We start from the raw sequence: 27,937 nt of genomic DNA, 5'->3' as shown, positions 1-27,937 counted from the left end.
AGCTTCTAGCACTCAGAGACTTTGGGACACCCCAGATCATGGGGCTTCTCTTTCTAAATCTTATATTGAGAAAAAAAGAATATACAAATGGTCATACTGGGTCAGGCCAATGGTCCATTTAGGCCAGTATCTTCCAGGAGTGTCTTCCAAGAGTGGCCAATGCTAGGTAACCCAGAGGGAACGAACAAAACAGGTAATAATCACCTGTCAACCATTCCCAGATTATGGCAAACAGAGGCTAGGTACACCATCCCTGCCCACCCTGGCTCATAGCCATTGATAAACCTATCTTTCATGAATTTATCTAGTTCCTTTTTTAACCCTCTTAGAGTTTTGGCCTTTACAACATCCCCTGGCAAGGAGTTCCACAGGTTTACCCCCCCCCCAATGTATTTATAATGAAATCCAATCCCCACTCAGCCTGCATTGTGTTAGGCTAAATGAGCCGAGCTCTTTCCATTGCCCTAACAATCTGAGGAGTCCTTCTCCATAGCTGTTCCAATCTGAATTCATCATTCTTGAATGAGTGATGAGAATTTAACAGTTTTTCAGTAAAGGTCTCACCAGTACCTGATATAAGGATATTAAAAATTCCCTGTCTCACTGACACATTCTAGGATCTCATCTGCCTTGTTGACAGCCACATCAGATTGGTGGCTCACAGTCATCCTGGGACTAACTAATATAACCAAGTGTTTCTCCTCCTCCGTTGTTTCCAACTTACCCTTGGCTGTATAAACAGGGGTGTAGTGAGTAGAAGTAGGGAAGACTGAAAGGTGGCTTGATGATAGTGTACAAGCACTTTCAGAGGGATGAAATACCAGATACTAATGGGCTCCTTAATCCAGCAGGGTAATTTATAACAAGAAACAATGGCTGGAAACTGAAGACAGACAAATTAAATTTGGAAATGAGGCACACATTTTTAGCAGTGAGGGTGACTAACCAGTCAAGCAACCACCAAGGGAAGTGCTGGATTCTCCTGCTATCTCCAGACCAAGACTTGGCGCCTTCCTGGAAGATATGCTTTAGAGGAACACATGTGGTAGACATTCAGGCACCCTGCCCTTCCCTCTAAGGCAGAGGTGGGCAAACTATGGCCCACAGCCCTTGAGCTCCTGGCCATGGAGGCTCACCCCCAGCCCCTTCCCTGCTGCCCCTCTCCTGCACAGCCTCAGCTCGCTGCGCTGCCAGCACTCTGGGCGGTAGGGGTGCGAGCTCCTGCCAGGCAGCATGGAGGTGTGTCTGGCTCTGGCCGGGCGGCGCGGCTGCCAGTCCTGGTGCTCAGAGCAGCATGATAAAGGGGTCGTGGGGGGGGCTGGATATCGGGCAGTCAGGGGACAAGGAGCAGGGAGCAATTGGATGTGGTGGAGGTTCTGGGGGGTGCAGTCAGAGGACAGGGAGAAGGGGGTGGTTGGATAGGCGTGGGAGTCCCGGGGGGGTCTGTCAGTGGGTGTGGGTGTGGGTGTGGCTAGGGATCAGGGCAGTTAGGGGACAGGGACCGGGGGGGGTTGGATAGGGGGTGGGGTTCCAGGGGGGTGGTTAGTTGTGGGGGGTCCTGTGAGGGGGCAGTCAGGGGACAAGGAGCAGGGGGTGTTGAATGGCCTGGAGGTTCTGAGGGGGGCAGTCAGAGGGTGGGAAGTTGGAGGGGTGGACAGGTAACGGGGGCCAGGCTGTTTGGGGAGGCACAGCCTTCCCTACCGGGCCCGCCATACATTTTCAGAACCCCGTCGTGGCCCTCAGGCAAAAAAGTTTGCCCACCCCTGCACTAAGGTCCTTGCAATGACTTACTCTCAGCCTGGGACACTTACAACAAGAGCCCCCTTTGTGGAGTTTCATTTATTCAGTCTTCTGTAAAGCACAGACTCTCCTACCTTCCGGCCCCATCTCCCTCCTTTACTCATGAGCCCCCGCCCTCAGCGACCTCCTTGCAGGGGGCTGCATTGGTTTAGGCTTGCTGTATTCCCTGCTTCTCCTTTTCCCCTGAGGCCCTGCCCTCTGCCCAATCTTTTCCCCTAAGCCCCGCCCCCTGCTCTTCCTCTTCCCCTGAAGACCCACCCCTCTGATCAGACCTCAGCTTGATTTTGGTAAGAGCTGCCCAGGGAGCCACTGTGCAGAGCCCCGGACTCACCAGTTTCCCTGGTTTGAACATCCTGGGGGGTGAGGAGACAGGGTGGGGGCTTCTTTCAGGCAGCTTTTATTATGGTCTACCTCTGGCTTGTAGCCTGGGCAGGGGATGGAGCCTTGGGTAATGAGGAGGAGCAGGGGATGGGATCTCAAGGAGGACAACAAGAGGCAGGTCATAGAGGGGATGGGGCTCCTGCACCTGTCCTGCTTTTGCCTTTTGAGAGGTGGTCACCCTACGATGAATGTGCTGGGCGGGGATAGGAGCTAGCTGTGTCTTTGTTGGGGAGTTGAGACCCACTTCCACCCCTTTGCATTGCTGGGGCAACACAAACTGAGGGGAGGAGGAGGGAATCTAGGCCTGAGTATCTTGCCAGGCATCCTGTGTCAGGCCCTCACTCACACAGCCAGCTCTGCCCTGCTTTGGTGGGGAGTGGGCTCAGCAGGTGTGTGGTGTGCAGAGCCATCAACAGGTGAGCTGGGGGCGCTGTGTGAATGGCTTCTCCTGGGGCTCTGACATTAATCATGTCTCTGACATGACGCAGTCACACGCACCTGGCTGAGGGCGTGGGGGAAGGATGGGTTCCATGCCCCTTGAATAACCCCTGTCCATCGCTGGTGCAGCACCCATGGGTCATGCAGCACCCAGAGCTCTCAGGAAGGGCCAGGACTGCGACTGCAAGACAGCCCTGCACCTTTTTGCAGGGCACTTGTTTTTTAACTAGAGACGGAACAGCTACAGACTGGGGGCAATAGGAAACAACCTCCAAGTCCCTTCTCTTTATTGACTGCATCAACAAGAATAGTGAGATTGGAGCAGCCACCGATGTGGCTTTTTATTAGCCAACATCTCACCTGTCCCCTGGCTCTCCACGAACTCATTCAATTTTGAACTGCTGCTGCCTGCCTTGGTTTGATTCCACCAGTGCATTGCCCTCCCTCAACAGTGTTTAGGGACAGCCCATCACCCATTGCTCCAGGTCTTAGACGCCACCTGAACCACTCTCTACAGAGTGGAGATCAGTAGCTCATGTCTTCTCAGATGTAAGTGTCCAGGATGGAATAGGTGGCCTGTATATTTCATGCCCATATCAGCAGCACAGGATCCAGGTAATGAACTGACTCTTTATTTGATGAATACCCTGATTATCCTCGCACGAAGGTGTTTGCTTTTCACACTGTACACAATTGGGTTCATCAGGGGTGGGACAAGCAGGTAGACATAGCCCAGGAGAATCTGAAGCAAGTGAGAAGAGTTGTTCCCAAATCTGTGTATCACAGATAAGCCAATTTCTGGTGTGAAGAAGAGCAAGACGGCGCAGAGGTGGGACATGCAGGTGTTCAGGGCCCTGAGGCTCTCCATGGGGGACGCGACGCTCAGCACTGTTTTGATGATCATCACATAAGAGAGAAAGATGAGGAACAAATCCAACCCAACTGTTAAGAGCTTAACAGACAATCCATAGATGCTGTTGACTGTGATGTCTGAACAAGCCATCTTCATGACCTCCTGGTGCAGGCAGTAGGAATGGGAGAGGATATTGGCTCGACAATATCGGAACCGTTTAAGGAGAAAGGGGACTGGGAATACTAGGACCACCCCTCTTAGCACAAACACCAGTCCCAGTTTGGCTATTCTTGGTGGAGTTAAGATGGAAGCGTATCTCAGTGGGTTACAGATTGCAACAAAACGGTCAAAGGCCATCAGCAACAGCATGGAGGATTCAGTTAATGAAAGTGAGTGGATGAAGAAGACCTGGGCAAAACAGGCATCGAGGCTGATCTCCCTAGAGTTAAACAAGTATATGCCCAGTATCGTTGGCATGGTGGATAACGATAAACCAAGGTCTGTGACAGCCAACATGGAAAGGAAAATGTACATGGGCTCATGGAGGCTTGGATCTGTTTTTATAATGAACAGAATGACTGAATTTCCTAATATCGAAATAACATACATGAAACAGAAGGGGATAGAGATCCAGAGATAGATGTCTTCCTGCCCAGGTATCCCTGTGAGAAGGAAGACTGCAGAGTTGAATTTGGTGTCATTGAGAGCTGACATAATGTACTGGGCTGGTCCGAGGTGTTTTGAGCTTTCTTTCCTGAAAAGAAAAAGAATAGGAGACTAGATAATATTTAACTAGACATGTTTCTGATCTCAGGGGAAGGCTAGAGAATCCCATGAGCTGAAGGAAGATTAGCAAAAATATTGTCTTGGTTCTTCATCACTGATAGGAAGATAGGCATTGCCAGATTGGATCAGACCTGTAGTCCATATAGCTCAATATCCAGTGGTCAGTTCCAGATGCTGTAGAGGACAATCCAAGAAGCTCTGCATTAGGCAACTATGAGATAAACTGCTCTCAGGGAATGTTTCCCCCTGACACCTACTAGTTAGAGACATATTTTTGGTATAAATAAAGAAGGTTTAAAGCCCTTACAGATTCTTTTAAAAACTCCCATTATTGTAATTTAATTTTCTGCTTAGCCATATGAACATCCCATTCCTCTTTGAATCTCTCTGAGTTCTTGGTCCCATTGATATCTTGTGGCTGGGAGTTCCACAGCCTACTTGAGCACTATGTGATTTTACAGTTGTGACTTTACCACACACACAGTTTCTTGCCCTCCATGTCTGAGTGTGCCCCATTGTATCATGACATGTGTGTAAACACATGGTGATAATGGTCATTGTATTTATCTGTGCTGCATAGAAGCTATTGTGGTAAACCCAGGACAAACAGCTACAAAAGGGGGGTAGTAATTAGTCCCAGGGGATTAAAATGCACCTCCCTATCCACTGTGGAGAGAGAACCACTGGGCAATAAGGTTCAGCTGGAAAACAGGTTGCTAGGGAACCAATTAGGTTCAGCTGACTCCAACTACTTGGGACCTTTTTAAACCCTCCCCTGGGTGGTTGGAGGGGCAGAGTGAAGGAGTGAGAGGAGCAGGGAAGCTGCCAGTAGGCTGTTTGCAGCAAGACACCAGACCTTCCCAGTAGGGAGGCTGCACTCACTCCCCAGAAGGGAAGGAAAACAAGCACAAGGGACTGACTGATGAGATGAGTAGCAGGACCCTGTGCCACCTATAAGGATTTGCCTTGCCCCAAACCTGAGTGTCCAAGGCTAAAAGGGACTGAACCTACTGAGGCGAACAAGGTATTTTGCCACACTTGGTGTCAGAAGTGGGATGTGGTGAGTGAATAAGGCTCTGTGGCAAGCCATCTCAGGGCAGGGTAAATCTCACACACACACACACACACACACACACAAATGGAGGATGTAGTGAAGGCATTGGTACAGGCCACTGTGGCCCAACAAGAGGCTACCAGGGTGCAGATGGCTGCCCAGCAAGAGTCAGTACGTGTCCAACAGGAGACGAACCAATTACTGATGAACCACGCCACCCAAGATCGAGCCACCCTGACTGAAGTAGTGAACCAGTTAAAAGCCCTGACCATGCTGACGCACGGGCCCCAGGGGATCCGGCCGCTGCGGGTAAGCAACTATTTACAGAAGATGACTACATATGACAATATAGAGGCCTATCTCCTCGCCTTCGAGAGGATGGCACTGTGGGAGGCCTGTCCCCAAGACCAGTGGGCAGGTATCCTGGCTCCATTTCTGTGTGGGGAGCCCCAGAAGGCCTATTTTGACATGACCACAGAGACAGCTATGGATTACCCCAGCTGAAGGTGGAAATTCTGGCAAGGTCAAGTGTGAAATCAGCCATACGGGCCCAGCACTTCCATGAGTGGAAATACCAGGACAGCAAACTGCCGAGGTCCCAGCTATTTGATTTAAACCACCTCACCTGGAAGTGGCTCTGCCCCAGAACCATGGGCCAGAGAAGATAGTGGAAATCCTTGTGTTGGACAGGTACATGAGGGGGTTGCCACTGGACATACGGGGGTGAGTCTGGCAAAACAATTCCTCCTCCTATAATGAACTAGTTGCCCTCGTAGAGAGACACCTAGCAGCCGAAGACCTTTTGCATCCCACCAGGGAAGGAAGGCACCAGAATCAGAGACAAGTCTCTGCATCGAGGTCCCAGTTTGCCCTAGCACCAGGGCAAGGGAGGAAGGAGGCTGAAGAGCAGTCAGAGGTCCTGGAGAGACTTGAGGACTGGGGGGAGAAATGCTCAGGGGATAAAGCCCAGTAGCCCAAAAAACCAGGGGCTGCCCCGAGCAAGGTACTGATGTTATGCATGTGACGAATTGGGGCATATCGCTACCCAATGCCCAAATCTAGAAGAGCCCATGCAGTGCAAACTGGGAGATATAGGGGGACCATGTGATCTAATAAGTCTAGTAGGGGTTGCAATGGTCCCTCATAGATACACTGGACCCGTTAAGATGAATGGTATAGAGACCACTGCGTTAGTGACTTGGGAAGTGCAATCACTCTGGTCTCGGGAAGGCTGGTCAGGCAGGACCAACTATCCTGGGCCAAACACTCAGGAATATCCTGTGTGCATAGGGATGTCAGTTACTACCCGACCATCCCTGTAAAAATAGAAGTTCTCAGAAACCCCACTAAGGTGACGGTGGGAGTAGTTCTGAAACTCCCCTACCCAGTCCTTATTGGACAAGACTTCCCGGAATTTGATAGCCTACTCCCTGGGGAGAAGGTGGAAGAAAATAATGAACCCAGGACCCAGGGGGTGGCCCAGATAGATAACACTCCCCCGGCCTTCCACGTATTTGGCCAGGATTTGTTCTCCCCGCTGGGAAAGCCCCAGAAGCCTCGGAGGGAACGGAGGGCGGATAAAAGAAGGGGAATGAGGATCTTGATCCAGTACCAGAAATCTATACTTGTAGGGGAAAGATGTGGCTCAACGGACAGTGGGGTGGGGCAGGAGATCAATGATCCAAAGCCGGACCTTGTTCCCTGGGAGTTTTCCCCAAGGGGGAGACAGAGGTACATCCCCCTGAGTTTGGACAAATGGGGACCTCACTCAGGAACTTTGGTCAGGATCAGACCAATGATCCAATATACAGCAATATTTGTAAAGAAGTAGTTGAGGTAAATGGGGTCCCCGTGGAGGGGAGAGTCAAGGGCCCAGGGCCATATTATGTGATTAAGGGTGATCTGCAATACAGAGTAGTCCAGGTCCAAGAGCAAGTCGTAGAACAACTCTTGGTCCCACAGAACCATCAGAGGGGCGTGATGGATCTGGCCCACAGCCATCTTTTGGGGCCATCTCGGGGTAGATAAGACCCTTGATCGGATTCTTCAGAGGTTTTTTTTGGTCCGGCATTTATGCGGCTGTCCGGCGATATTGTACCTCCTGTCCAGAATGTCAGTTACATGGGCCTTGGGTACCTATACCAATTATTGAAATCCCATTCGAGCGAATAGCTATGGATCTAGTAGAGCCACTGGAGAAGTCAGCCTGGGGTCATCAGTACATTCTGGTAGTACTAGATTATGCCTCCCGATATCCCAAGGCCGTACCCCTACGGAACACCATGTCCAAGGCCATAGCCAAAGAATTAGTCTGGATTTTTTCCAGAGTGGGGATACCTAAAGAGATCCTGATGGATGAAGGGACCCTCTTTGTGTCTAAGTTAATAAAGGAACTATGTACAATGCTCCATATACAGACCCTCAGGATGTCAGTCTATCATCCCCAGACTGATGGTCTTGTTGAACGCTTCAATAGAACATTGAAGAACATGCTACAGAAAGTGGTTAGTCACGACGGGAAAGACTGGGACACCCTGCTGCCTTATTTGCTGTTTGCTGTATGGGAGGTTCTCCAAGCTTCCACTGGATTCTCCCCATTCGAACTGATATATGACCGCCACCCCAGGGGCATATTGGACATGGCCAAAGAGGGCTGGGAGGAACATCTGAACACCGGGAGAAACATCATTGAACATGTATTGCAAATGAAAGACAGGATAGCCCAAGTCCCCCCCGCCCCCCCCCGTACGCGAACACCTGGAGAAGGCCCAAGGGGCCCAACGGGCATACTACAATCGCCAAGCAATGATCCGGAAGTTCCAGGTGGGAGACCGGGTAATGGTGCTCATACCCATGGCAGAGAGCAAGGTCCAGGCCAGGTGGCAGGGGCCACATGAGATAATAGAAGCCATAGGAGAAGTCGACTATAAGGTCCGACAGCCGGAAGCTGGAGCAGATCTACCATATAAACCTGCTGAAACCATGGCAGGATAGAGAAACGTATGTGGTTGCACTCGGGACATATCCCTTAAAAGCAACCTGCCAGACCAAGTGGGAATATCCCCGGAGTTGACTCCGGAGCAACGATCTGAAGTGATCAGCTTGATTAAATGCAATCAGGATGTGTTCTCAGAAAAGCCAGGCAGGACTACTGAGGTTCACCATCACATCCTCACAGGGCCGGGAGTGAAAGTGAACGTCAAGCCATACCGGATCCCAGAGGCCAAAAGACAGGACATCAGGACAGAGGTCAGGAAAATGCTGGCCTTAGGAGTCATTGAAGAATCTCCTAGCCAATGGTCAAGACTAGTGATTTTAGTGCCTAAGCTGGATGGCAACATGAGGTTCTGCAACGACTTCCGAAAGTTGACAGAGGTGTCCCAGTTTGATGCTGTCAAGGTTCCTTCCCCACTCTGAACTCTAGGGTACAGATGTGGGGACCTGCATGAAAATCTCCTAAGCTTACTTTTACCAGCTTAGGTTAAAACTTCCCCAAGGTACAAATTAATTTTATCCTATGCCCTTGGATTTCCTATGCTACCACCAAACTTTAATTGGGTTTACTGGGAAACGTAGTTTGGACACATCTTTCCCCCCAAAATCCTCCCAACCCTTGCACCCCACTTCCTGGGAAAGGTTTGGTTAAAATCCTCACCAATTTGCATAGGTGACCACAGACCCAAACCCTTGGATCTGAGAACAATGAAAAAGCATTCAGTTTTCTTACAAGAAGACTTTTAATAGAAGTAAAGGAATCACCTCTGTAAAATCAGGACGGTAGATACCTTACAGGGTAATTAGATTCAAAACATAGAGAATCCCTCTAGGCAAAACCTTAAGTTACAAAAAGGACACATAGACAGGAATAGTCATTCTATTCAGCACAGTTCTTTTCTCAGCCATTTAAAGAAATCATAATCTAACACATACCTAGCTAGATTACTTACTAAAAGTTCTAAGACTCCATTCCTGTTCTGTCCCCGGCAAAAGCAGCATACAGACAGACCCAGACCCTTTGTTTTTCTCCCTCCACCCAGCTTTTGAAAGTATCTTGTCTCCTCATTGGTCATTTTGATCAGGTGCCAGCGAGGTTACCTTTAGCTTCTTAACCCTTTACAGGTGAGAGGATTTTTCCTCTGGCCAGGAGGGATTTTGAAGGGGTTTACCCTTCCCTTTATTTTTATGACAGATGTGTACCCTGTACCCCAGATAGATGAGCTAATTGACAGTTTTGGAAAAGCATGGTTTATGTCTACACTTGACCTGACCAAGGGCTATTGGCAGGTCCCCCTGGCCAAGGCTGATAAAGAGAAGACGGCCTTTGCAACTCCAGAGGGACTATATCAGTACACTGTCCTCCCCTTTGGGTTGCATGGGGTGCCCGCTACTTTCCAAAGGCTCATGGACAAACTGTTACGACCTTCCCAGTAGGGAGGCTGCACTCACTCCCCAGAAGGGAAGGAAAACAAATACTAGGGACTGACTGAGGAGAGGAGTAACAGGACTCTGTGCCACCTGTAAGGATTCGTCTTGCCCCAAACCTGAGTCTCCAAAGCTAAAAAGGACTGAGCCTACTGAGATGAACAAGGTATTTTGCCACACTATTTATAAACATGTTTCATTGCCTCATTATATTATATATATATATATACACATATTATTTTGTCCACTCCGGAGAGTCCAAATTATGTCATTGCCTCTTTCCAGTATATTGGATAAATTTTCAGGTCCTGGTTCTGAATTCAGTAACATTGACATTTACAGCGTCACATGTGTAAATTCGATCAGAACGGAGCTGTATTAACTGTCCCTTACGAAATGCTCCCGGTGATACACTCTGACCCCCAAGAATCCCTCCAAGACAACTGAAGTGCTTTGCCTGGTTAGTGTTGACAAAATCTAGAGAGTTTTATCATCCTGAAGGCTTCTCTACCTCCTCACAGGACCTGCATCCTTTCCCCATACACGGGTCTGTATATACCTGGTAAGTTACAAGCAAAGCCAGACAGTTACTTCAGCTTTGTGCTGGGGGTTCGCTTCACAGATGGGTGAAGACTGCAAACACTAGGTTTTCACTAATATCTAGCTGAGTGTGGAAGTTCCTTCAGCCATGCTCATGTAAGAGGTTATGGGGGTAGGTTACATACAACCACTATTACACTCCCCTTTCCTGTACCTCAACTCCACTCTTTGCTGAAACACGGACCAGCGGTTCTGTTCTCACAGGACTTTTTGGACAGTGTTGCCCAGGTATTGCAGATGGATTGTGTTTATGACCCTGAATGTAAGTGTTAGAAACAGCTTCTGGTCAGTCAGCAGGAGACGGTATCATGCAACTATTCACTGAAAACTATTTCATACCATAAACAAACAGTATGTGGAGTACTTCTGATATACTTTTGAAAGCAAAAGCCATTAAGCAGTAAAGTTACCACTGCTCCATCCTGTAGAGATTCCAACAACTCTGCTGCTGGCTTTCAATATACAGGCATGTCATGACAGTTTGATTTATAAAATTTGTCTAACAATGAGAAGTTTTGGCTTGTAATATTTACACATCTGTACTTTAGCACACACACGTCAACCCATTCTTTCCCCTCTGATTTTCTTTCAGAGATTATTTACCAGGTTAGAGTGGGTCTACAAATGTAGTGTCTGTCACCTGGATTTCTTCAGAACCTGAACAGATCATGCATTTCAGCCCCCACTCAGTCACTTGTCAGAAAAAAAGATGTCTAGTAGCTCCTCTGTCCCTGGGTCAACAGCTGACTCGTTCTCCTCAGGTTCTGTTCTGTCAGTCTGTAGCCTGTATCTGGAGTGGGGTCAGTGTAGATAATATTGAGTCCCTGAGCTCTCACTTTGTAGTACATAGAAACCTCAGCACGTGTTATTCAGACACGATAAGGGTTTGCAGGACATGGATTTCAAAGTCAATTGCATGAGAGTTCATTGAAATGCAACTTCATTTCACACACAAAAGTAGTCTACTGCTCTTTCTCACTGACTGCCTCTGTCCTGTATTCACAAAATCCATACCACCTGGGAACGGTATTGGGACAGACATGGAGCTGAGCTGCCATAATGAGTGCATATGTTAAACCCAGTTCTGGGGATATTTGCTCTACAGGTATATTGGGTTACAATCGGGATGTTTATGTCAAGGCTATCTTAGGTTAAACTGGTATGGCTGCTCTTACTTTAATAAGAGACTGCTGGAAAACAAGGAGGTTGGGAAGTAAGAGATCAAGAAAAGCCATCTCTCAGTCAGCACTTCAGGGAAGCTGAGAGACAACACCAGAGGTACAAGCTGGTAAGAGCCTATTTCCAGGCTCCAGCCATGTTACACTGTGTGTATTGCCAGGACTGGGAGTCTGTCCAGAGGTGGGGCAGCGGTTGCTGAGAAGCTCTTTGGACTGACACTCACAAACACTGCTCGGGAAATCTGAAGGCCCTCGGCCTGCCTGGATCCCCATCAGAGTTTCAGGGCTTGGTATCAGAGACATGTACATACAGTTCTTTGAAAACCCTTTTATTCTCCCATGTTACACTTTCTTCCTACTCTTCAGATTAAACCGTATTTTGGTTCAAGAACGCTGGCTGACCACTTATCTCACCACTCCCAGAGGGAAGAACCACAGGTGTCAAACCCACTGGGACCTGCTTGGCAAGCACAGTTGACCCGCAGTGTGTGGTAGCCCAAGGCCCAGTCTGAGGGTGGGAGGATTGTGGGTTTCCACCCCATGAGAGGGAAGGCACTTGGAGACCAGAGAGGGGGCAGAGATGCTGGTAGCCCTGTAACTCTATAGGGCAGAGATTCTAGAGCCCTCAGCCAATCAGAAAACAGAAATAATCCCTGTCAGACCTGTTACCACAGAGCAACACAGATCTGAATTCCTGCGCTCACAGTCAAATCAGAGAATAAAATAATTAAAAATACATTTCCTAATAACATTTCCAGAGGCAAATAAACATGAGGTGATCTGGGAACTACTCACTGATATTCCTTGGGTCTCCTCTTGCTCAGCCTCTGGCAGAATTGGGTCGAGAGCACATGGCAGTGGTAGAAATAGGACCCCTTGAGAAATTCTGACTCGGGGCATCAGGGTTTTAACCCACTGAGGTTGCTTCCAATCTCAGATTTCTGTGTAACCCAAATAACCCACCATGCAGCATGAGCAGATGTGGGGGAGGGGTTCCCAAGCTACCTAGTGCTGCCTGCCCTCCAGCCCCGTCACTGAGTCACGCTGACAGCCCTGCTGAGTCCCCTGCAGCTGCACTGAACATCTGCCAGTGGAAACAGCTTCCAGCCTTTCCCCTCCACTTCACATTTTAAAGAGAGTGAAACCTGCCAACGTACCCAATTCCTGCTAGATGGGGATCCGCTGACACCAGAGGTCTTCACCCTAAATGACAAGGAGTCATAGAGGAGATTGCATGGGCAGCAGGCCGTATCTGTTCAGATGGGGAGGCAGGTGTCTTTATGAAGCATGCCTGCACTTTTCCTTGGGGACCACTTGGCCATTAGGGAATGTCAGCTGCTTGACTTAGTGTGTACCATCTTTATCCGTCATCACAGCGAATGGCAAACTGCAGGAGACCAATTCACAGGGGACGCATGCTGATGCTACCTAATTGGACTGCAGCACCAGCCCAGCTGCAGGCTCTCTTACTGGAATCCGGGCTTGTCATCACTGTTCATATGGTTCTGTTTAATCACAGGGCTACCTCAGGGCGGCCGAGTGGTAACGATGATGCTGTCAAAGCTGTGATCTGCTGAAATAAATAATAAATACTAATAATAAGGGAAAGGATATTCCACAAGATTCCCTATGGATTTCCCTCGGATCATGCCAAGAGGGGAGGTCCCTTCCCTTCTCCCTGAGGAATGAAAAGGGGACCCAGAATCCAGGGATCCCCAAAGTTAGGCAGAGATCTGAGTGATCCACTCTGAGCTAGGCCCACCCTCCCACAATCTCTCTGCCTCTACATCTTCTCTATGTCCCTCTCCAGCTCACGGCTAGCACAGGTTCATCAGCGAAATGCTACTATGGCCTGTCACAGGATCTGCTGAAGCGGGGTTGTACAGGGTGGAGGTGGCTGCTCAGTGATGGGAGGGCTGGTTAGAGTAGCTGATGGACACAATATCCCAGCCACAGACTGTCCCCATATCTACTCTAGCAACACCATCAGAGGACCCAACAACATCAGCCATACCATCGGGGCTCATTCACCTGCACATCTACCAGTGTGATATATGCCATCATGTGCCTCTCAACCATGGACATTGGCCAAACCAGACAGGCTGTACATAAAAGAATGAATGGACACAAATCAGACATCGGGAATGGTAACATTCAAAAGCCAGTAGGAGAACACTCCAATCTCCCTGGGCACTCCGTTACAGATTTAAAAGTAGCCATACTTCTTCAACAAAAAAACTTCAAAAACAGATTCCAAAGAAAAACTGCAGAGCTGCAATTCATTTGCAAACTTAACACGATTAATTTGGGCTTGACTAGGGACTGGGAGTGGCTGGCTCACTGCAAAAGCAATTTCCCCTGTCTTGGTATTGACACCTCCTCATCAACTATTGGGAGTGGGCCACATCCACCCTGACTGAATTGGACCTGTCAACACTGGTTCTCCACTTGTAAGGTAACGCCCTTCTTTTCATGTGCCAGTATATTTATGCCTGTATCTGTAATTTTCACTCCATGCATCTGATGAAGGGGGCTTTTTGCCCACGAAAGCTTATGCCCAAATAAAGCTGTTAGACTTCGGGGTGCCACCAGACTCCTCATTGTTTTTGTGGACACAGACTAACACAGCTACCCTTCTGATACATGAAATATAGGGCAGAATGTGGGTAAAACAGAATAGGAGACATACAATTCTCCCCCAAGGAGTTCAGTCACAAATTTAATTAATGCTTTTTTTTAATGAGCATCATCAGCATGGAAGCATGTCCTGCCATGGGAAATGTCCCCTCACCTTGAATACAATAGTTTCTGGAGTCACACCATCAAAGAAGCACAGCTGTAGTTCAACACCAGCAGACACAGGAATGCCTCACCTCCAAAATGTTTCAGCATCTATGCTCTTCATCTGAAAAATAAAACAAAACTTTCCCCCCTCCCTATGTAGCAGGAGGTTACACAATAACAAAAACTAAACATTAACTTATGCTCAAACCATGCAGCTGAGTTCTCCCTCTCCCTTTCTCGGGGGTGAGCTCTTGATTTTTTTTTTTCTCACTGTGCTCCAAACGCCCTCTTGGGGTCTAGCATGTGCAGTAATTTTAATTTGTTTGGAACCTATCAGGGTTTTCTCCTTTCCAACTTTTCAGCTGTGAGGAGTGGAACCATTTCAGTGTGGTTTTCTTCTCTGACTGGATTTCTAGCTGATAAACAGTGGGACTTCTCTTATTGCAAATTCTCACAGGTCCTGCCCAGACTGAATTTAGGGTTGTCAGGGTTCCCTCCCCACTCTGAACTCTAGGCTACAGATGTGGGGACCCGCATGAAAGACTCCCTAAACTTATTTCTACCAGCTTAGGTTAAAAACTTCCCCAAGGAATAAATTTCTATTTGTCCATGGACTGAAGTATGCTGCTACCACCAAGTGATTAAGACCAAGAATCAAGGAAAGGACCACTTGGAGTTCCTATTCCCATAAAATATCCTCCCAGGCCCACACCCCCCCCACTTCCTGGGGAGGCTTGAAAAATAAACAAGGTGAGCAAAACCAGACCCTTGGGTTTGTAGGACACTAAAAAGCCAACCAGATTCTTAAAAAAACAGAACTTTATTATAAAGAAAAAAAAAGTAAAAGAAGCACCTCTGTAAAATCAGAATGGAAGGTAATTTTACAGGACAATCAGATTCAAAACACAGAGGATTTCCCTCTAGGCCAAACTTTAAATTTACAAAAAGAAAACCAGGAATACACCTTCCTCTTAGCACATATAAAATCACAAGCCAAAACAAAAATAAGCTAATGCATTCCCTTGCTAATACTTACTGATTCTAATGGAGTTGGATTGCTTGCTTCCTTGATCTGTGTCTGGCAAGCACTCAGAACAGACAAACCAAAACCACCTCCCCCCACCCCCAGATTTGAAAGTATCTTGTCCCCTTATTGGTCCTTTTGGTCAGGTGCCAGCCAGGTTACCTGAGTTTCTTAACCTTTATAGGTAAAAGGATTTTGTGCCTCTGGCCAGGAGGGATTTTATAGTACTATACACAAGAAGGCTTGTTACAAGCCTTACTGTTACCCTTCCCTTTATATTTATGACACGCCCCCCAAATTGCAGATAGTGTCGGACAGCTGGTTCCACACTGGCTGTGATTTCTTCCTGGAGCTCTAGGAGAAAACAGAGTCAATTAGACACATGTACCTTTAGATGTACTACTGACTATATAAAAACTAACAATATTTTCCACATCTCAAGGAAGATTTTAACCAGTTGATTCTGGGAAACTTTCATTGGAGAGTGCATCAGTCACTTTGTTAGAAGCTCCTGAGATGTGTTGTATTTCAAAATCAAAATCTTGGAGAACTAAAGTCCACCAAAGAAGTTTTTTGTTGTTGTCCTTGACGGTATGAAGCCACTGTAGTGCAGCATGGTCTGTTTGCGGGTGGAAATGCCGTCCCCAAATGTATGGGCATAGCTTTTCCAGCGCGTACACAATGGTACGGATTGACCAGTGGCTTTCCCTCTCAGACAGTTTTTTTGCTGAGAAACACGACAGGATGGAATTCTTGATCCGGTCCTTCCTGCATTAAAACTGCTCCCACACCACACTCAGACGCATCTGTGGTTACTAGGAATGGTTTGTCAAAGTTTGGGGCCCTTAGTACAGGGTCAGACATGAGTGTCGCTTTAAGCTGGTTAAAGGTCTTCTGACACTCTTCAGTCCACTGAACTGCCTTTGGCTGTTTCTTTTTGGTTAGGTCTGTCAGTGGGGCAGCGATTTGGCTGTAGTGAGGTACAAATCACCTGTAATATCTGGCCAAGCCTAAGAAGGATTGGACCTTTTTTTTTTACTTTGGGACAGGCCACTTTTGGATAGCATCCACTTTGTCCTGTAGGGGGTTGATAGTTCCTTGACCTACCTGGAGCATCTACAAAAAGTCTTCGAGAGCGTAAGGGAGGCAGGACTAACTGTTAAGGCTAAAAAGTGTCAAATAGGCCTAAACAGAGTGACTTACCTTGGACACCAGGTGGGTCAAGGAACTATCAACCCCCCACAGGCCAAAGTGGATGCTATCCAAAAGTGGCCTGACCTAAAGTAAAAAAAAAAATTAGAAAAACTGTGGAATCTGTCCTGGCAGTATGACCCCTTCTTGTACTACATTTCACCTAACCACACAAATTTCTGCCCTGTATGTTCCCACCCAAGGTGTTCCCTGCCATTAATGCTGGCAGCCTTTGTGTGCTTCATGCCTTGTGCAAAGGCCCATTTTAGAAACCCAGTGTGACAAGTGACAGATTAATGGGGGGCTTCTGTGCTCAGGGTGGTAGAATTCACATAAGATACCTATTTCCTGCTTCCCTCCAGCACAGGGCATTTATTCCTCAGGTGATCAGTGGAATTACAATGATAGCACATTCTCAGATCTTCTGTTTTTACAGGAGATTTAGATCAGGGATTTTAAGAATGGGGAGGTGAGTGCCCAGATTTTCAGCCAGCCTCTTTCTTCCCAGGAGTAAAACTTGAACCTTGTGTCCTACCAAGTTTAAAGCCTTCTCACTGTGGTTTTTTTTTCACAATAGATGCCTGTGTTTGCTCAAATCATCAGCTAGAGAAGCCATCTCATCCAGAGTTTTTAATTTCTTGTCCCATAACCATTATTTTACAACATATTTACATAATGGCCAACGGCTCTGCAATCACATCCCTGCAACTCCCTATTTGACACAAGAGGTGTTGACCTGGAATATGAGTCATATCAGAGAGGAAGGTCTCTGGCCTGTCCCCGACCCACCACGTGGGACAACAGAGACTATGAGGATTGTTCTCCTCCCTTTCCCCCATGCTGGCCAGTTATGAGGTTAGCTTAGTGAATGGCAGGTTTGAGCTGGTAGCAAAAGTGGCCAAACTGAGGGCTGCCGTGAACCTCTAAGGTGAGCAAATCCACCAGAAAGTGCAGGACCCACCAAGGCAGAGGTGGAATTTGTCACAATGTGTTGTCCCTCTGTGTTGTCCGAGCTCATTGCAGACAGTTGGCAGAGTGGACCTTGAGCGATCCACCCAATGATCACAATACCTGATAAGATATGAAGTCACCCAGCCAGGTTTATTGTTGATGAAGCACAATAACACCTGGTAGACTCTACAAGAATACTAATGTATGCCTGTGACAATGGATGCAACTTGGTCAGTGGTGGGACTTTCCACAACCCCCTAGGCTGGCCAAAGGTACTCCTTTTGAGATACATCTTTATACCCTGATAAAAAGAAGGATGTATTTGACGTTGTGAATATGGACTATGCCACTTTACTGCACCACATTCTGACACACTGGTTCAGTCTTTTCCCAGCTGTAAACAGGCTTGTAAATACATGGCAGGCTTTGTCTGGGCAGTGATGAGTATCCAAAATCTCTATGAATGCTGTTTTCCGACATGGAAAATGGTGAACAAGGTGAAGGGCCTAGCAAAGTTGAGGTTCATCTGTTTTTCCTCCAGAATGCCCTGAAAGTTTTCAGTGATACTGTGCTGTGCTTGGAAAATGAAAGTGTGGTGGCATGTGAAGTGTATGCCATAATGAATATTCTGAGAAAGTTCAGCAATGGAAGAATAACACATTCATCAGATCCAAAGCTGAAAACTGAGATGCTGTCAGCCAGTGCTGAATGTCTCCGGAAAGACTTCCTGAAATGTTATGGTGTGTCTGTCCAATATCTGGGAAAATGTTTTGGTTTTTTGACAGCTGGCTACTTGTTCAATCTTCAGTGCTTGAATATCAAAGTTAAGAGGGACTTCAAATACAGGGATCAGGGCACCACTTACATAGCCTATAGCCCGCACCCTGAACCTCTGAATTTCATACTTGAGGTCTGCTTAAAGTGCAGGTCCTAGCCCCAAACGGAGCTCTTAAATGCAGCAGAGCTTGTGCTGCTCCTGGCTTTCCCTTTGGAGCAGGGAGTTCATTTATAAACAAAGGAAGGAAAACATTGCCAAGTATCCATTTAAAAGATAGGAAACAAAGGGTAGGAACCAATGGTGAGAATGGACAGAGGTAAATAGTGGTGTCTCCGGGTGTCTGGATTGGGACCAATGCATGTTCAACATATTCATAAATGATCTGGAAAAAGGGGTAAAAAAACAAAATTACTCAAAATAATTAATGACTGCAAGGAGCCACAGGAGGATCTCACAAAACTGGGTGATTGGGCAACAGAAGTCAGATGGAATTCAATGTTGATAAGTGCAAAGTAATGCACATGGCAAAATATAAACCCAGCTATACTTACAAAATGATGGGGTCTAAATTAGCTGTTACCGCTCAAGAAAGACATGTTGGAATCATCGTGGATAGTTCTCTGAGAACATCTGCTCAATGTGCAGCGACAGTCAAAAAAGTGAACAGACTGTTGGGAATCATTAGGAAAGGGATGGATAATAAGCCAGAAAATATCATATTGCCTCTCTATAAATCCATGGTATGTCCACATCTTGAATACTGTGTGCAGATCTGGTGGCCCCATCTAAAAAAAAATTCACAAAATAAAAAGGCTTTTGGTTGGTATCTAAAAGAAATACAAAAACTTAAAATACAAAAATCATAAAAAGCTAATATTCACTAACACACCTCAGATGTGTGGAGAAAAGGAACCAGGAGCCTGGGGGACAAGACACTCAACCGGTGTGGGAGAAGGAAAAGGACAAAATGCTGCAGGACAGTGTGGCCAAGGCAGAGGAACAGCTGGAGCTCCAGAGAGAGACAGAGGGAGGAGAGGCAGCTGCAGAGAACGAGGGAGGTAGCCCAGCTGGAGGAGAGAATGGGGGCATGGTTCCTGGAACATGGCTGGAAGTTGAGGGAGGAGGACAGAGCTCAGCAGAAAGACTTCTTGGCAGTAGGTTAGACTAGATGACCCTTGAAGTCCCTTCTAACCCTATAATTCTATGACACTTTTGAGCAGCTGGCCACCAAGACACAGGCCCATAAGATGATTCGTCCAACCACAGAACCATTTTCAGCTCTCTGCAGTCCCTGCTCCCCATGGCAGCTGCTCACTGCAAGGCCGCTGATGGAGGTCCTCCCTGGGGGCATGGTTTTGGAGCTGCTGCACTTGATGCAGCGGCATCGATTTTGCAGGTCTGGTGAAGACACGCTAAATCAATGTGAGAGCGCTCTCCCGTCAATATCTGTACTCCTCCACCCTGACAAGCATAAGGTAAGTCGATGGGAGAGTGTCTCCCATGGACACAGCGTGATGTAGACACCACAGTAAGTGGATTTAGCTACCTTGACTTCAGTTACATTATTCACATAATTCAAGTATGTCTCAAGGACGGGCCTGGTGTGACCAGGCTCCCATTGGGGGCCAGCTGAGGTCACTCAATTAGGGTTGTCAAAGTTTGACTCAGACTCACAATTTATCAGACCACTCTGTTTTATTAGCAAAGCTGCTCTGCTAATACATTTAGAAGTGAGCCCCCCGAATGGGGCTTGTGTCTCTTAATTTATACAGCTTGCTGGAGAACAAGTTACGGAGAAGTTACAGACAAAAGAAGAAAAGGATTTTAGTCACCACCCTTCGAGATCCCTGAGACCAGTCACGTATCTTCAATTACCTGCCACCCTTAACAATCTCCTTTAACAGCGTCCAGTTAACTTAACTAATTGCCCTTCACACCTTCCATTCTGATGCCTGCTTCTTTGATGTGCTGGCTCTATCTTAATTGCTTCTCCATTCAAAAGCTAACTGTCCCAACGTGTGCTCCCTCAGATACTTTGTAACATGTTTTGGCATGCCCTCTCATATACAACGTATCCAGCATGTCCCCTTATACAAGGTTATACTTATACAATGTTATACTTCCACAGGGTGAACTGCAAAGAATGGAGCAGGCAATCCTCCAGCGAGCTGGTGGATATTCCAATATTTAGATTTACAAAGCCAGCACAAAACAGCTTCTATTATACCTCACTGGTTACTCAGAAGCCAGCAACACAGTTCTCTTAAAATAACCACACCTCAGGCCTCCACCTAGGTACACAAGTCAAATAGGATAAAAATTACCGAAAATCTCATTTAATCATATAATAGAAAAGGTTCTACCAATCCCAAAAGATTGGACACATTACCTCCCTGGTCATTGAGTATTCCAGATCTTATCCAAATACATGCTTACCGCCAGTTGGTAACTAAACTAAAATTTATTACAAGAAAAAAGAGAGTGTATAGTTAAAAGCAGGGCCGGCTCCCGGCACTAGCTCTCCAAGCAGATGCTTGGGGCGGCACTGAGAATGGGGCGGCAGTTCGTCTCCTGCGGTTGCAATTCGGCGGCAACTCCGCCGCTCTTCCGGGCGTGTCAGCTGTGCCGCCCTTCCATCCGGGCGCGGCGTCAATTCATAGAATCATAGAATAGAATCATAGAATATCAGGGTTGGAAGGGACCCCTGAAGGTCATCTAGTCCAACCCCCTGCTCGAAGCAGGACCAATTCCCAGTTAAATCATCCCAGCCAGGGCTTTGTCAAGCCTGACCTTAAAAACCTCTAAGGAAGGAGATTCTACCACCTCCCTAGGTAACGCATTCCAGTGTTTCACCACCCTCTTAGTGAAAAAGTTTTTCCTAATATCCAATCTAAACCTCCCCCACTGCAACTTGAGACCATTACTCCTCGTTCTGTCATCTGCTACCATTGAGAACAGTCTAGAGCCATCCTCTTTGGCACCCCCTTTCAGGTAGTTGAAAGCAGCTATTAAATCCCCCCTCATTCTTCTCTTCTGCAGGCTAAACAATCCCAGCTCCCTCAGCCTCTCCTCATAACTCATGTGTTCCAGTCCCCTAATCATTTTTGTTGCCCTTCGCTGGACTCTCTCCAATTTATCCACATCCTTCTTGTAGTGTGGGGCCCAAAACTGGACACAGTACTCCAGATGAGGCCTCACCAATGTCGAATAGAGGGGAACGATCACGTCCCTTGATCTGCTCGCTATGCCCCTACTTATACATCCCAAAATGCCATTGGCCTTCTTGGCAACAAGGGCACACTGCTGACTCATATCCAGCTTCTCGTCCACTGTCACCCCAGGTCCTTTTCCGCAGAACTGCTGCCTAGCCATTCGGTCCCTAGTCTGTAGCTGTGCATTGGGTTCTTCCGTCCTAAGTGCAGGACCCTGCACTTATCCTTATTGAACCTCATCAGATTTCTTTTGGCCCAATCCTCCAATTTGTCTAGGTCTTTCTGTATCCTATCCCTTCCCTCCAGCGTATCTACCACTCCTCCCAGTTTAGTATCATCCGCAAATTTGCTGAGAGTGCAATCCACACCATCCTCCAGATCATTTATGAAGATATTGAACAAAACCGGCCCCAGGACCGACCCTTGGGGTACTCCACTTGATACCGGCTGCCAACTAGATATGGAGCCATTGATCACTACCCGTTGAGCCCGACAATCTAGCCAGCTTTCTACCCACCTTGTAGTGCATTCATCCAGCCCATACTTCCTTAACTTGCTGACAAGAATACTGTGGGAGACCGTGTCAAAAGCTTTGCTAAAGTCAAGAAACAATACATCCACTGCTTTCTCTTCATCCACAGAACCAGTAATCTCATCATAAAAGGCAATTAGATTAGTCAGGCATGACCTTCCCTTGGTGAATCCATGCTGGCTGTTCCTGATCACTTTCCTCTCATGCAAGTGCTTCAGGATTGATTCTTTGAGGACCTGCTCCATGATTTTTCCAGGGACTGAAGTGAGGCTGACTGGCCTGTAGTTCCCAGGATCCTCCTTCTTCCCTTTTTTAAAGATTGGCACTACATTCGCCTTTTTCCAGTCATCCAGGACTTCCCCGGTTCGCCACGAGTTTTCAAAGATAATGGCCAATGGCTCTGCAATCACAGCCGCCAATTCCTTCAGCACTCTCCGATGCAACTCGTCCGGCCCCATGGACTTGTGCACGTCCAGCTTTTCTAAATAGTCCCTAACCACCTCTATCTCCACAGAGGGCTGGCCATCTCTTCCCCATTTTGTGATGCCCAGAGCAGCAGTCTGGGAGCTGACCTTGTTAGTGAAGACAGAGGCAAAAAAAGCATTGAGTACATGAGCTTTTTCCACATCCTCTGTCACTAGGTTGCCTCACTCATTCAGTAAGGAGCCCACACTTTCCTTGGCTTTCTTTCAGCAGCGGCTGCTTGGGGTTGTAAAAGTGATGGAGCCGCCCCTGGTTAAAGGATCAATATATATACAGATGTGAATTCAATTCTTGAAGTTCAGATACACAGCAGAGAGAGTGAGCTTTGTAGTTGCAAAAATTCTTTCAGAAATGGTCCATAGGTTATAGTCCAAAGTTTATATTCAGGGCAGTACAGTCGGAACTGGGATCTCAGTCCTTTTGGCTTAGATTTCCCTGCATGAATTCTCAATTAGATCTGAGAAAAACAGGATCAAGACCCAAGGGCCTTTTATACAGTTTTCTAGCATCTACTTGACCATACAGTCCTAGGTAAACAATAGATTTTAGATGTACCTTTCTGTTTTCTAAACACTACCGGTAATAAGTTACACAGATCAACAAAGGGCAATTTATCCATTAGGCAAACTATCAGCACAAATTTCAAAGACACATATAGACAATGACCTTATTTCACCCAAGATTCATCTAAATGTTAATATTCCGTTTTGCCCTGACAATTTGAGCCCCTGTTAACAGCAAATCATTTCTTATTCCTGAGGCTCACAGGCTGAAGCTCTCCAGAGTCTATTTTCTGCTCTTCCAGTTGTTCACAGAGCTGAGGGAATTGCCTGGGAGTCCTGGCCAACCTGAAAGCCCTCAGGGACTGTACAGGGGAATCATAAAGGTTGCTGTACAGCATGGCGAGTGTCAGACATGTGAGACTCATAGACTGATGCTTTGGGCTCTGCCTTTCTGTCTCAATAAGGAGATTCCTTTTCTCTGCAGATTGGGATTCCGGTAAGTTGCCTGTTTCTGCAATAATTTTAGTGCTGAGGGCTCAGGGAGGGTTCCAGGGTTCATGTCACGAACCATGAGAGCAGGAATTCACCAGCACAAACAGCATGAACTGCTTAATGTTGTCAGAAACACCAAGGGATTTACCTGGAATAGTTGGAACTAAAAATTTATTAGAAATAGTTTAGACAAATATTTGTTTTTAAGATAAATTCCTTGTCTCTTACTGTGTCCTTCTATTTGTCTCAGTAGCTTCCTTTTTTTTGGTCTATGTGTTTTTTCCTCTGGTTCACTCAAGTGTTACAATTCAGCAACTTCACTGGCCTCTTCAGAAGTGCAGCCAAGGCCTCTGCAGTGGGTATCTGTGTTACCAGATGTTTCACAAGAAGAATGGAATACACAGGATTTCACACAGTGGAAAGATTCTGCTCTCACATTCTGCCATTGGTAGGTCACTCTAGATTTACACTGACCTCCCTGAGAGCAAAGTCAGAGCCCCTGTGAGTTTTGGAATCCCCATCTCTCATGCCTTGTCTCAGAACGCCACAGAAACTGGGGGTTTCCCTCAGACTTTTCCAGCACCGTGGATAATAGTGCTCTCTGTAGCAGGATGTGAAGCTGGGAGTGATTTTCACAGCCAGGGGCCAAAATTAAATACTAAGGGTGAAATATTGTACCATTGAGTTCAATGGCAGAACTCCCAGCATGGCCTAAGTCCTCAAGTAAGGACTTAAATGAATGTCCTGATTCACACCGGCCATGAACCTCCAGTGAGTTCAACTGGAGTTGTCCTGTCACTGCTAAAGATGGAGTGAGCTCATTTGAACCAAAGAGGAGCTGGCAGGAGAGTTGCTGAAATCCTTAGAGATTCATAAAGTCATAGAAGATTAGGGTTGTAAGAGACCTCAGGAAGTCGTCTAGTCCAACCCCCTGCTCAGGCAGGACCAACTCCACTAAATCATCCCAGCCAGGACTTTGTCAAGCTGGGCCTTAAAAACTTCTAAGGGTGGAGATTGCAACACCTTCCTAGATAACCCTCCTAGTGAAATAGTGTTTCCTAATATCCAGTCTAGACTTCCCCCACTGTAACTTGAGACCATTGCTCTCAAATCCCCCCTCACTCTCCTCTTCTTCAATCTAAACAAGCCCAATTCCTTCAGCCTCTCCCCATAAATCAGGTGCCCTGGTCTCCTAATCATTTTTGTAAATGAACAATTAGGATTTTTTTTTCAGAGAGAAAGGGAGGGTCTGGTTTCTCTGTGGCCCTGCATCTCTGGGTATAGAGAGGATGAGAAGCATCAAAAGGCAGGAGAAATAAAAGCAGGTTTCTGGCTTACAGGAAACCAGGCGGTGTTGGAAATCTCACTATGGGCAGTTCAGGGATGCACAATGTTTGTGTGTTTTGGTGGGAGGGGGGCGGCCAGTATGCACATTACAGTGGTAAAGATACCTGAAACTGGACAAAATAGGGAATGGACATCCTGCCTAATGCACAGAGCAAAGAGGCGTAATGAGGCCTCCTGGGATAGTGGGTGTCTCAGACTGTAATGGAATGTGGACCTCACTGTAGCAGACTGTCTCTGACCAATCCCCCCTCTGGACTATCCCTCCTCCCGTGAGCAGCCCTACAACAATCTTGTGGTAATGTCAGCAATTGCCAACATGGAACACCAGCCTCAGAAAGGGGTGTCTGGGTTTCTAATGGGCTGCAATACGTTAAAGCGTTTTGTCGTTTTGAGGTAGAGTTACTCACACTGGCTCCTTCTAGTCTCCATGTCCTCTCCCCTTCTCACCGGGTCTGTCCCTCTCTCCTTCCCTGCACAGCCTGAGCTGCTGCTGGGGTTCCCTTCACTGAATAGGTTCCTTTTCCCGGGTGCAGGCAGACACTGAGTTTAACTTAGTCTGAGGACGTATTTCTGGGAGCTGTCTCTGTGGGATCTGGCACCTGCTGATGGTCCCGGCTGAGGGGTAGCACAGTGTGGCAGGGCTGGAAGTTGTGAGGTGGGGAACATACATTGACAAGTGGCCAGCACTGGAGGTTCTGTGGCAGGGACTGGGATATATACAGTCAGATGGGCAGTACTGAGTGTTATGGAGGTGGGGAGAAGGGTATAAATGGACAAGCAGGCAGTGCTGAGGGTTGTGGGAGTAGGTAGGGAGATCTACACAGAGAAGCAGGCAGCACAGTGGTTTGTTGGGAGAGGCTGAAGGTGTAAAGTCTCAGTATCCATGTACATGTCCAAACCCTTCCTCATTCTCGCTTAGCTCATGGCCATATATACATCTTGTGGCAAGGAGTTCCTCATTCTATTTAGGCATTGGGGGAAGAAAGCATTCTATTTTTATCAGTTTTGAATTTACCACATTTCAGTTTAGTTGAATGTCCTCTTGACCTTGTGTTATGAGACAGGGAGAACTTATTCTCCATCTACTCTACCAGTGAGTATTTTCTCATATCTCCTCTTATTCATCTCCTCTGTAACATAACAATCCCAGTCTTTTCAACCTCTCTCCATATGACAGTTTCCCCAGGCCCTTGATCATTCTCATTGCCCTGGACTTAACCCCTCTAGTTCTGCAATATTCTGTGTGAGAAGGGTGCCCAGTACTACATAGAGGAGACCAGAGGAGGGTGAAATATTGACTGACTGATCTCATGCCATTGTATTTTCTGTATGGTTTCCTATCCTACTCTTCCTGGATCCCAATGTTTTGCTTAGTTCAAGCTTTTTCCTCCAATGGGCAAATACATCACAGTTTATTGACATTGAAATTCATCTGCCATCTTGCTCCCTGTTGACTTGGCTTGTTCAGTTCCCTCAGAGGACTTCTCTGCACTTGACTCTGACCTAAATAGTCTGGTGCCACATGTAAATGTTGTCACTTCACTGATCACCTCCAGATTGTTGTTAACTATAAAATATTTATCATACTATTTTCTATAAAGGGCGTAACCCCCCTTCACTGCGCTTCTCTCCCTTTACAGGCATCTTGAGAATTTCTGAGCCCAACTGATGCATTGACCACCTGATGGCAGTTTTCAACATCACCCACTCTAACCATCCTAATGGGCATCCCTGGCCTGGAAGCTGCCCACATCTGGATTTCCATCCCTTTCTTTATATTCTACATTATCAGCCTGTTTGGAAATTTTACAGTTCTGTTTGTTGTATACAAAGAGCAGACTCTCCACAACCCAATGTACCTGCTGCTCTGCATGCTGGCACTCACAGACATCGCCACACCTACCTTTGTCGTACCAAAGGCACTGTGTATATTTTGGTTCAATTTGAAAGCTATTACTATGGGTGGCTGTCTCAGCCAGATGTTTTTCCTTCACACTGTTTCTCTTATGCACTCCACCATCCTTGTGACAATGGCCTTTGATCGTTACGTTGCCATATGTAACCCTCTGAGATACACCATCATCATCAATAACAGACGTATTGCTAAACTAAGGTTTGTGGGACTGATAAGATCTGTTCTCTTCATTCTTCCCCTGCCCCTGCTCCTGAGCCAGCAGCCATTCTGTGCAAATCGCATTATCCCCCACACTCAATGCGAGCACACAGCTGTGGTGACGATGTCGTGTGGGGACATTAGAGTGAACAGGATATACGGCCTGGTGCTATTATTTGTAGTCAACATGTCAGACCTGACACTCATTGCCCTGTCCTATGGCCTGATCATCAGGACTGTCCTCAGAATCCCCTCCAAGAAAGCCCACCAAAAATCCCTCAACACCTGCACAGCCCACATCTGTGTGATGTTGACATATTATACTCCCAGCCTCTTTTCCAACCTGACAAACCGGTTTGGTCAGGGCATCGCTCCCCACATTCACATCATCTTGGCTGACCTCTATCTCCTCATCCCTCCCATGCTCAACCCTATCATTTATGGGGTCAGATCCAAAGAGCTTTGTGACAAAGTGGGCAAATATATCTGCAGAAAATGATCACCATGGGTCACCGATTGAAATCTTTGTAACAAGAATTAGAAAGTATATGTCCTCATTAATCCAGAGTGCTCTGTCCATGTTTGGCGGAGCTCAGCGTTGTGGGAAATGTTACCTTTTTTTTCCATGTCCAATACTTCAGGAAGCCTGGAGGATAACCAAAGACTAACATGTGAGCTGTAGCTCACGAAAGCTTATGCTCAAATAAATTGGTTAGTCTCTAAGGTGCCACAAGTACTCCTTTTCTTTTAACAGTAACAGAGTAATTTAATACAAAATATGGACATTGACTAGCATCACTTGCAGTATCTTGTGAATATTCTTCCACTGTGGCTAAACAACAAAGGAAAAGAAGAGGCAAAAAGGCATCATTTAAAAAGTAGAAGTTAAATTCCATTGAGGAAAATAGAAAAGAACATAAACTCTGGCAAATGAAGTGTAAAAATAGAATTAGGAAGGCCAAAAAGAATTTGAAGAACAGATAGCCAAAGACTCCAAAAGTAACAGCTAAAATTG

General features: G+C 46.8%; 1 protein-coding gene and 1 pseudogene across 2 annotated transcripts; one reads left to right on the top strand and one right to left on the bottom strand.

The window, feature by feature from the left end:
- Window positions 1–3,250: 3,250 nt before the first annotated feature.
- On the bottom strand, window positions 3,251–4,186 carry LOC311516003 (olfactory receptor 51G2-like; the record flags this gene model as incomplete). Its single annotated transcript, XM_084619597.1, has 1 exon — window positions 3,251–4,186. One exon carries the CDS (start codon window positions 4,184–4,186, stop codon window positions 3,251–3,253), a length of 936 nt encoding a protein of 311 aa, XP_084475723.1.
- A 22,307-nt stretch (window positions 4,187–26,493) lies between these two features.
- Window positions 26,494–27,421, top strand: LOC311515541 (olfactory receptor 52E4-like; annotated as a pseudogene). The gene has a single exon. The product of its transcript is annotated as an olfactory receptor 52E4-like (transcript).
- The last annotated feature ends 516 nt before the right edge of the window (window positions 27,422–27,937 follow it).

This window comes from Lepidochelys olivacea (genome assembly GCF_965140295.1).
Source record: "Lepidochelys olivacea isolate rLepOli2 genome assembly, chromosome: 1".
NCBI lineage: Eukaryota > Metazoa > Chordata > Testudines > Cheloniidae > Lepidochelys > Lepidochelys olivacea.
This window is presented reverse-complemented; position numbering and strand designations above follow the sequence as displayed.